Raw genomic sequence first — 10284 nt, 5'->3', positions numbered from 1 at the left:
GAATAAATCTTAAAAATTCTCATTACTGGGGCCGGCCCCAAGGCCAAGTGGTTAAGTTCGTGTGCTCCACTTCAGCGGCCCAGGGTTTTGCTGGTTGGGGTCTGGGGTGTGGACATGGCACCACTCATCAGGCCGTGCTGAGGTGGTGTCCCACATAGCCCAACCAGAGGCACTCACAACTAGAATATACCACTACGTACTGGGAGGCTTTGGGAAGAAGAAGAAGAAGAAGAAAAAAAAAAAAAAGATTAGCAACAGATGTTAGCTCAGGTGCCAATCTTTAAAAAAAAAATTCTCATCACAAGAAAAAATATTTGTAACTATGTGAGGTGAGGGATGTTAACTAAACTTACTTTGGTAATCATTTTGCAATATATACATATATTAAATCACTACGTTGTACACCTTAAACTAATACAATGTTATTTGTCAATTGTATCTCAATAAAATGGAGAAAAAATTTTAAAAGTTCCACAAACAAAACAAACAAACAAACAAGAAATGAAAGCGTAGCTGGGTGGTGTAACTCATACGGGTTCACAGATAGTAAATGGAAAAGCCAGGATTTAAATCTAACCATGTGATGTCAGAGCCCACTGTCTTCACTACTATCCTATTCTACTTCTCCCGCAAGAGATTTGATCTAAATCTTCACCGACTCAACAAGTATTTAATGAGTCCTACGTGCTAGGCACTGTCTTGCCCACAGCGGAGCCAGCAGAATTCAGAATGCCTCCTCTTAAAGAGCTGACCAGATGGTGGTGGAGACAGTGACAACACTGTGTAGGGGCTAGGGCTGTGGCAGGAGTCTGTGTCTACACTGCAGGGGCACAGATGAGGGGTAGCTAATTCCATCTTGGGGCTCTTCCTGGAGGAACCAACGTCACAGTTAAAGCTTAAAGGAAGAGTAGGAATTATATCACTATTGCTACTGTATACAAAGGAGATTTCAAGCTAGCTGAAGAGTTGATACCGTGGATCTGATCACAGCCCAGAAAAATATTATGGCAATGGTGGGGAACACCTTGTTGATTGCAATCCTGCTCCGGAATTAGTCACATGTATTGGGGATCTGGTCTGTTTTTGAACATGAAGGTAGACCCTGCTTCTCTTACACAGACGTTATAATAGTACAATTTTTGAACTTGAAGTGTCTGAACTTCTTCTTTAACAAGCGAGAAAATAACAGCCCAGAGCAGTTAAGTAACTTGCCTGAGAGCACACAACTACTGGTTAGAAAAGTGGGTCTAGAAACTGGGCTCCCTGTCAGGCAGGCCAGTCTGTCCTTGACTGAATCCCATCACCTTCCGGGGCATAGTTGTGTCTATTCATGGACTCACAGCTGCTGTGTAAGGCTGTGTAGGTTGTTTACTGCACAAGAGTACCTGCCATGGGAGTGTGTGGGGACTGAAGTCCACCTGGAGGGGGGAGCACCTTTTTCTCACTTTCACAAAGGAACGTTAAGGGCAAGCAACTACCCTCTTGAAACTCATGTAGCCCAGCCTACAGAAAGGCAAATTTCCTCCCATACTGTATTAACACAGTGGTATTTCTTATATCCATGGGGTTCAAAGAATTTAGTGATTAGTGCTTTAGTGCCCTTTGGCACAGAGTAACTGTTCTAGTAGGTGGATTTCCAGCAAGTTCCATCTGTGTGGTAGGTAGCACAGTGACTTCTCTGCCAATCAGTGGGTCACAGTTGTCCCTTTCCAACAAGGTCTAGGGCATCAGAGGGAAAAGGGGGTCTTCCTTGAGCACTCTATCTCAGCTCCATCTATACAGCTGCTCCTTCTATCTATTCCTGCATTCCTCAGGGTTCCCTTTGCTTCTAGCCAATCCTTTGTTATTCCAATCCCTGTTACAGGTAATAGTTCTTTATGTTAAATGCTCCCTGTTCAATTTACAGTGTAGTTTCTCTCTCCTGATCAGACTCTCCCAAGTTTCTCTACCAGCCAGATATAGCCTGCTTCACTAGAGGAGAATGATTATGGCCCTACTGAGAGCTACATGCAGGCTGCATGCATTACCTGGCAGGTCCTCGTCCTTGTAGACTATGCAGTGGTTCGTGAAGAGTGAGCGTTGCCCCTTAACTTTCCCTGAGCTCCCCGACTGCAAGGGCAGAGAGACATACACATCATATGGTCAGTGCTGGTGGGTAACACAGCCTTGAATGTAATATGAGTGGATGTTTCCAAGCACAGTGATGAGCTCTGTTTGCAGGGAAGGGGACCATGACAGCTACATGGGAAGAGACTCTTGAATCGTGAAGGTTGATTGAGGCTTTGCCAGGCGGGCTGTGGGAAAAGAATATGCCAAGCAGAGGCAACAGGACAGACCGAGGCCTGCAGGCATGGCAAGGCACAGCCACTCTTGGGAATTGTCAACCACATGGGCATGGGTGGACATGGGTGGTAGCCCTTGTGAAGGGGTTTGGTCCTATCCTGTAGGGTTTTAAACAGAGTATGGAGAGTCGGTTAAGAAATGATTGTCTCCATGCCCCTGTGCCTGGAGGGGATGAATTGTAACCCAGGACAACAACAATGGGAATGAAAATAATTGAGTTTAAACAAGACTAGAGAATCAGGGGGGTTGGCAGGATTTGGGGCCCTTGAGGGTTAGCTGTGAGGAACAAATGAGACTACGGTTGTGAAAGTACACTTTTTGAATGCTAATATCCTATAATGAAATGAATGCAATTTGATTCTAAACATGCATAATGAGGCTCTACGCTCCTACATAGCAGAATTACCTCAATTGTTAGGCCAGATGACAGGATGGCGGTGGTAGGACCATGCCATAAGGTGGCAGCCTGATCACGGTCTATAATTCTCAGCCTCCCTCTTGGCTCCCCACCTGCCCATCAGTCTTGGACAGCTGATGCCTTTGTGTTTTATAGTAAACAATAAGCATTATATGAGTTAGCTTTTACAACCAGTTGCTCAAAATACCAGAATATTAGAAGGGAGTTCTAAAGCTGGAATAGACTTCATCCTATCATTTTATAGGTAAACTGACACTCAGATCATCAAAGTCTTGTCCAAGAGCAAGTCAGAGAGAACTAAGATCAGGTGTCTTGGAAAACTGTGCAAAAGCTTTTCACTGTCATCCTTGCAGGACATGAATCAATGACTCTGCTCGTTGACTGGCACTAGAAAGAAATTAATAATCCAGGGTACTGCAACTCAAGGAAAATCCCTTCAAGATCTCTCTTACAGGGAGGGAGGTCAACGACGGGTCCCATATCCCATACTCAACCGAGAGATCAATCTGTGGCTCCTCCCAGGACTGAGGACCTTCAGCTTCTTCAACACGAACTTTTCTAGTTTTAAGACCAGAAATTTTTGTCTTACGGGTTAACGGTTTTGTTACACACCTCAGAAATAAAGACACTTCATTTATGGGTCTTTTTATTGCATGAAGTTAGTTCAACAACTCTGACATGATAATTACGAGTCCATCATTTCATCATCTGTAGCACAATTCAGTTTGGAGGCACCACTAAATTCCTTCCTTTGAATACCCAGAAGAATTGCTTAGATCCTCCGTCAGTCTTAGTCATGTTCTATAGCTGTGACCATTTCTATACGAATGGTCAACTGACCTCTGCTAGGGCAAGGCCTGTGTGGTTTCCTTACATCCTCTCTCCTTAGTGATAATCTCTCTGTGGATGCTATTCATCCCATTTTCCAAATCTGCAGGGCTGTCTTTGACAAAGTGGTTGCCAATATTCTGTGCCTGCAGGAGGCTGGGGATGGCTCTTGTGCCTCCTGGCACCCCATCTTGCACATCTCTGAGCCTAATCGGAACGCATGTAGGAGGACTCAGAGGCAAGGTGAGAGTGGGTTCGGGAGTCCAGAGAACAATGCTGTAATGAGACTGTCAGCTTATCAGCGACAAAGTTTGCCCTGGGCTGCGCACTTGTTTCAAGTCTAGGTACTTGTATGTGGACACCCAAGGGGTATATCTCTGGTCCCACTTTCTCCTTGTCATGGGGAGAAACTCGAGCTTATCCCAAGAAAGAATCGTCTAAATTTCTGTATAATTTTGATAAAATGCTCCACGAATCAAATAGACTTTTCAAAGATCAGTTTCCCTTACGGCCTCTATCAAGCTAGCTTTTATGTGTTTGTTTCTAGCCTGGCTGACACTTCTCAGCTTAGGAAAAAGTATATTCTCTCTCTCTTTTCTTCATAAAAGTTCCCTTGTGTTTACTAGATATTAGTATCTCATTCTTATTCCTTTAGGGTTCACCTGGTATTTGGAATTGTTACTGCTCATTTTAATTATTTATTTATTTTAAGCTGCCAAAATTTTCTTCTGTGCATCTCAGGAGAACTATTTCTGACAAAGCTTTAGCCAGTACTACTGGTTCATTAGGTTTATAGCTCCCTTCTAAGGACACGGCGAGACCAGCTTTGCTGAGTTCACATTATGTTTCAAAGCTGAATAGATATTTCCAAGTGTTATACTGAAGCAGTGTCCGAACTGCCTATGCAAAATACAGCCTCTGCTCTTGAAATGCAAGTCGGAATGGGATGAACAATAGAAGCCCCAACACAAAAGGACCGTTCAGGTGACCTGTAATCTGAGTCACTGCTCGGCCACCAACTTTGCAAGGTGGGTCACTGAAGCAAAAACTACCCTGTGCATATAATTATCGTGGTTATGAAAATATTTAGCAAACACACTGCTGGATTTTTTTCCTTTTTTTTCCCCATATCATTTGGAAGCATGGTATTAAAATTTCTTTAATGGTTTCCAAACTTGTGAGTGAAATTTCATGTGTAAGGGGGTTTAAAGAAAACAAAAGTTTCTAACCTAATTAACTCCAAATTTGACTCAACATTTTCCCTTTATTTACCACAAATTATCTCGAGGTTTAAAAAATTTAAATCTGTATACATGTTATGGGAATGTAATTAATCATCTGTAAAACAGATACATCCCAGCAAGACGCTTTGTTAAATTAGTTCATCTTAATCATGATCTTGTTATCCCGCCAGTTTTGCTTGGTTTCTCATTTCCCTGAGTCGGGACTAAATCACTGCGTTCCTCCCACTGCATAATTAGGACTGTGTTAAAAACGATGTAATTACAAACCTCAGCTGTGGATTGTGAACTCACTGCTATGACTGCCATTGGCATGGTTTTAAGTTCTTCCAGAACAGTGGGGTAAAGATGTCATGCTAATAAGTTCCACCACTATAGGTCTGCTATTGATTATCTGCAGCAATTCTAGACTTGGATGGGACCCAAAACTAGACACAGAACCTGGGAAAATGCCAATGTTTTGTGAATCTAAAGGAATCTTTAAGAAGAAAATATTCTTTAAAACAATAAACTATGGAAGAGTTAGTATAAGATTTTAAAATTACGCAGCTGCAGGTTAATTTTATAAATGGGTACAGTCTAATCTACTGGCTTCCTGGGAGAGGAAAAGTATTTGGGATAGTCATCCAGTCTAATTTTAATTACTTTTTATAGAGTGAAATTAAAATACTTTATGAAGGTGTTCTAAAGCCTTATTCGACAGCTTCTGCGCTACTCACTGCCAGCCCACAGCCCCCTCCTGTACCATGAGCCTCTTCTCAAGTCCAAGTTCCCAACTCCCTCTGCATTGGAGTCTGGAGATGGCAGGTCCCCTTAAAACTAATGCAAAGTCTTCCTCATCCAGGAAGCTCACCGTGATGAGATTTTGGTCATGTCCTTCTCAGTTCTAAATACACAGCAAAAAAGCTTTCTTATGTTTTTTTTTTTTTTTTTTTTTTAAAAAGCTTACATACTTTCTCTTTTAATCTAAGGTATTCATAATCCTCATGTAAACAATTTCCTTTGGAGTAAGGTTTGGTATGTGGAAACTCATGTATCAAGTGGTAAACTCTTATTCTGCTGGTGCTCAAGCTGGATTCACTAATTTAAATCCATTATAGCCATTTGCATCGTTTCTTTGTTAAGTCTCTTTAAACAATCAACATGTTTTGCTATTTTATAAATTGCTAATTTGGAAGAAGCAAAAAACTGCTTCTCTCTATATAACAAACTCAGAAGCTTCAATCAAGTTCTTGCTTGTAATTATCTAAAAAAAATATACACACTTTGATCAAAGCAATTTCCCTGCTATGCATTTCTGGGTGTTTGTAGATGAACTGAATTGCTGTGGGAAATGATCCCAGTGGATCTTAACAACTACAATAAGTCTCTTGTAATTTGTTGAAAGCAAGGGGTATTCATTTACTCTTCTTCTTCAAGCTTATAACAAAAGCAAACAGGTAGATTTTTGTTGAGAATCTTCAGGTTGGTAAATCTAAAGGCTTTGAAACTAGATTAAATGCATACCTCAAACTAAAAAAAAAAAAATAAGCTTTTGAAGCAAAGGAGTGGGGGAAAAAGCCAGCTTTGCACAAGCTAAGAGTTCAGTCCATCTGTTTGAGTGTTTTCAGATAATTGTTCGTCTGTAAGGTTAACAATGGATACCAATAAGAATTATTACTAGCATTGTGACTTATTCTACTCTACTAAGATGCAGTGAAATAAAAAGAGAATTTAGGAATAGTGAGTTAGTACCCCTCGCTCCCTTTCTTGAATTTGGTCAGTAACTCGGGACATTCAGCTAACTGGTTCCAGTCTGGGTATTGCTAGTTTCTAGCAATATTCTCCTCTCTGCAGCTTTCCAAGAGTAGCTGTTATGTGGTGTGGCAAATGATTAACTCTGTCACCTTGGATTTTGCATGCCTGCTTTTAAGTATGACGGGCTTCAGCCTTGCAATGGAAACAATACAAAAGTTGCCTTAAGTCTTACAGTGCAACAATTTTAATGGTCCCCACTAAGATAGGCAGTACAGTTTTGTAGTTCAACATTAAAAGCAATCTTGCTTTACTTGAAATGCTTTCAGTTAAGACTGCTTGCTCTTTCCCATCCCTTCACTTAAGGTGTAACTCTACAGGAGTGCTTGTAAAGTGCATTTCTCAGGCATTAAAAACAGCATTGTGGTTTGCTTTCCAACAGCAAGTCCCGAATCAGAGCATGCCTTCCTCATTTGAGAGGCTGCACAGTTCCAGCTGAGCTACCATCTCTTAGAGAAGTTTCCTTCTCACTTCCATTGGCGATACAAGGGGTGGAGGCCACAGAAGCTTTTAGAACAAAATAATTATGCCAACTTCCTCTGTGGCAGGAATCTTCCCTTACCACGAATAAATACTTAATGCATCCTTGAGTCATGACATATGGAAAACTCAATTGACACTTCAATTTCCAGGAAGATAAAATCGTGGAGGCCTTGCGTGAATATTCTGCATTTCGTGGGATGAGACACCAAGTACAGGGGCGGGTCAGAATTCTCGGGTTTAGCACTGGGGGTTGGGGAGGCGTGGTGGGAAGAGAGACCGTCCTGGAGCGCTCGGGCTATTGCTTGTCGTCCTGGGGGTCACCAGGGAAGCCCGCCTCCTCCGGGGACTTGACTCCCTCGGGGAGCAGAGTGGCGCGCATTTTCCTCTTCTCCTTAAAGCGGCCCGAGCGCGAGATCTTCAGATTGCGGCGGCTGTTGCCCGATTTCTCCCCGCAAAACTTGTCTGGCTTGTGGGGCTCGCCGGCGCCCCCGAGGAGATTGGGGTGCTGATTCTCCTGCGAGCCGCTAGTCCAGTCCGGGCTGGGCGGCGCGGGCTCCCCAGGGGCAGGCTGGGCCGGAGGCTGCGCCTCCACCGTGCCTTCCTTGCCGTTCTTCCTGCTGTTGGTTAGCGATTTCCACCAGGGGCCCGAGCTGCCCGTGCCGCTCTCGGCCATGGCCCGCCGGCCAAGGGGCCCGGGCGCCGCGGGTGGGCAAGAGCCTCGGCGGTAGCGGCCCCTCCCTCCCGGTGGTCTCCGGCGTCCGCTCCGGCCTTTCCCCCGGTTGCTCGCAGGCGGGCTGCGGGGTGGGAGCCGAGGCAGCGGCCTGTGCTGGGGAAGAAAACAAAACTCGGTTACTGGGTTTGTCGAAGTCACGTGCCCCCCAGTCCCGCTTCTTCCCCTGCGCTTCTCCCCGCCGCCGATCGACCGGGGTCTGAGCGCCCGGAGCCTCCAGCCCGGAGCCGCGCAGCCCTTAGAGGGCACCGCCGCGCCCCCGAGGCCGCAGGCGGACCAGTGGCCTCCAGGGCGCCACCATCTGGTCTCGAGACGGAGTGTTGGCACTCCCCGGTCTCAACCTTTGCCTCGCCGCCAGGGGAAAGTGCACCAGGCAGCGAGCGAGGGGCACCCGGGGGAGACTCCAGGGCATCTGGATTAACCAGGCCCGGGAGGCAAAATGGCCTGTTCTGTCACTCTGCCTGACAGTAGACGGACGCCCAAACGTGACCCACCCTGCCCAGAACAACCTCTCCTTGGATGAGCACCTAGGAGGAGGGCACCTGCAAGTAAGCGCGTGCCCGTTACAGGTGAACAATGAATATTAGACCCCTGTCGATCAGTTCCGAAATTTCCCTCAAAGCTTTTTGCACCATAGACTTCTGTCCCAGGATCCTTTTCGATGTGATTCTTCAGGGGGAATTTACATGTCAGTAAGAGCGAGGGACAAGCTCATGGTGTTTTGTTTCTTTTAAATTCTGCTTTTGACATAACTTCTGCCTCGTGACTCAGAAAAGCATGTCTAGGTTTAACTTCCCTTGAAAACCGCCATCCTACTCTTTCTTTCATTCCCCAGAGGCCAGTCATGCGTCTCTTTGAAGTCACCCCCGGCCGATGGTTGAGACGAGGCCAAGCGGCAAGTGTCTTTTTCCCTTAACTCTGTATCAAAATATGCACCGAGTCTGTTTGTACTAGGCAATTCAACTCTAGAGATTTTTAGTGACAAATTAAAGGCTTCTGATCTTTTCCTTGTGCGGTCCCCTCCTCCAAAGGAGAGAGCGCGCGCAACCAGGAACTCCAAGCCAACTTGCTTCTTCCCGGTTTTTAAAACCGCACTCTGCTGAGCGAAAAGGCTGTTTATTAGCACCTAAGATGCTAACATCGGAAGGCGACTTCTCGGCCACTTTCTGTGCTGGGTCTATCCGGCACTAACGCCGCGAGTGCGCAGGATTCGCTTGCGCCCGGCTCATTTCCAGGTTTCCGCTCGGCTCCTTCCCGTCCCACGCGCTCCTGGGGTTCGCCGGCGCGCCGCAGAGCACAACTTCAGCGGCGTTTGCTGTTACAGCTTCTCCCCGAACCGCGGAGAAAGAAAAGTCTGAGCGCCTACGCGAGGCGGCCTCCCTGGCGCGCAGGGACCGCGGCACCAGCTCCTCCCCAGGACGCCCCGAGGGCACGCTCGGGTTTCGTCTTCGAAACAATAGAAGAAAAAACGGCCAAAAGTTCTTTCCGTACAAAAGGCACCCACACCCTTAGGCACAGTTTGCAGTTGGGTTTGCAAACATCCCCCTCCCTCTACCTTACATATGGGAAGAGCGCCCCAAGTTATTCACTGGCGGCGGTGGTGGGACGTCCTGATGCTTTCTGTTTTCTACCCTACACTTTCTTCTCCACAATCAACTTTGTGTGTAAGGAAGGGATTTGCACGAGTTGCGCAAGGAAAAGATTGCAAACTACGCAAATGTACACAGAGTGCCTGCGGTTCGCAACTTCTCGAGCGCCGGGGGAGTACCCCAGGGTGACACCCCGGAATGGGCTCTGTTTTGGCAGAATCACCCTGATTGCTCACCTGTTCTGGTTTCCCAGGACGCGCCGCGCTCTCCGCCGAGAGCACAGAGTGGGTGCGCTTGGGGCAACCTAGAAGCCGGGCCGCGGCGTTCCTTCGCGCGGTCCTGGGGAGGTCGTGCTTCTTTCTGGAAAGTGTGCCAGCCGAAATCTCGCAGTCCAGCTACGCTGATTGCTGCTGCTGACCTCTCCTGGCGCCTCCGACTTCTGCCCGCCGCAGTGGCGGCGGCAGCCCCGGGCTCGCAGCGCTGTCGGCTCCAACCGGAGGGCGCCGCGGCGAGTGGGTGCCGAGCTCACTGCCACAGGTGAATGCCCAAGCGGGTCCTCCTGCGTAGTAGCCTTTAATTCTCGAGCGCGTCCCTCTTCTCTGCCAGCGCCGCCCGGGAACTGCCGGGAGATGGGACCCCGGCAGCTCACTCCAGTGCATTGAACCTTCCTACGCGTCTGTCCTCGGCGTGGGAAGACATCTGCCCACCTGCTAGTTCCTCGTCAAGTGATTCGGGAAACCTGAAGCCCAGGACAGCGGGAAGAAGACGTAGAGAAGAAAAAAAACCAGGAGGCGGCCACTGCTGCTACAGGTGTAGGTAGGAACTTCGAGTTCCCGCCCTCCGGGGGACGAGATTGGA

At 47.0% G+C, this 10284-nt stretch overlaps 1 protein-coding gene across 1 annotated transcript; it reads right to left on the bottom strand.

The window, feature by feature from the left end:
• Positions 1-5829: 5829 nt before the first annotated feature.
• On the bottom strand, positions 5830-10185 carry PRR15 (proline rich 15). Its single transcript, XM_046669108.1, has 2 exons — positions 9663-10185; positions 5830-7933 (listed from the first exon to the last, which is right to left on the bottom strand). The coding sequence occupies exon 2, from the start codon at positions 7778-7780 to the stop codon at positions 7403-7405; it is 378 nt and encodes a 125-aa protein (XP_046525064.1). The 5' UTR covers positions 7781-7933; positions 9663-10185; the 3' UTR covers positions 5830-7402.
• Between the last annotated feature and the right edge of the window lie 99 nt (positions 10186-10284).

The sequence above is a fragment of the Equus quagga genome, chromosome 8 (genome assembly GCF_021613505.1).
Source record: "Equus quagga isolate Etosha38 chromosome 8, UCLA_HA_Equagga_1.0, whole genome shotgun sequence".
In the NCBI taxonomy this organism is placed as follows: Eukaryota; Metazoa; Chordata; class Mammalia; order Perissodactyla; family Equidae; genus Equus; species Equus quagga.
Note: the sequence above shows the minus strand (reverse complement) of the source record. Positions and strands in the feature narration are given on the sequence as shown.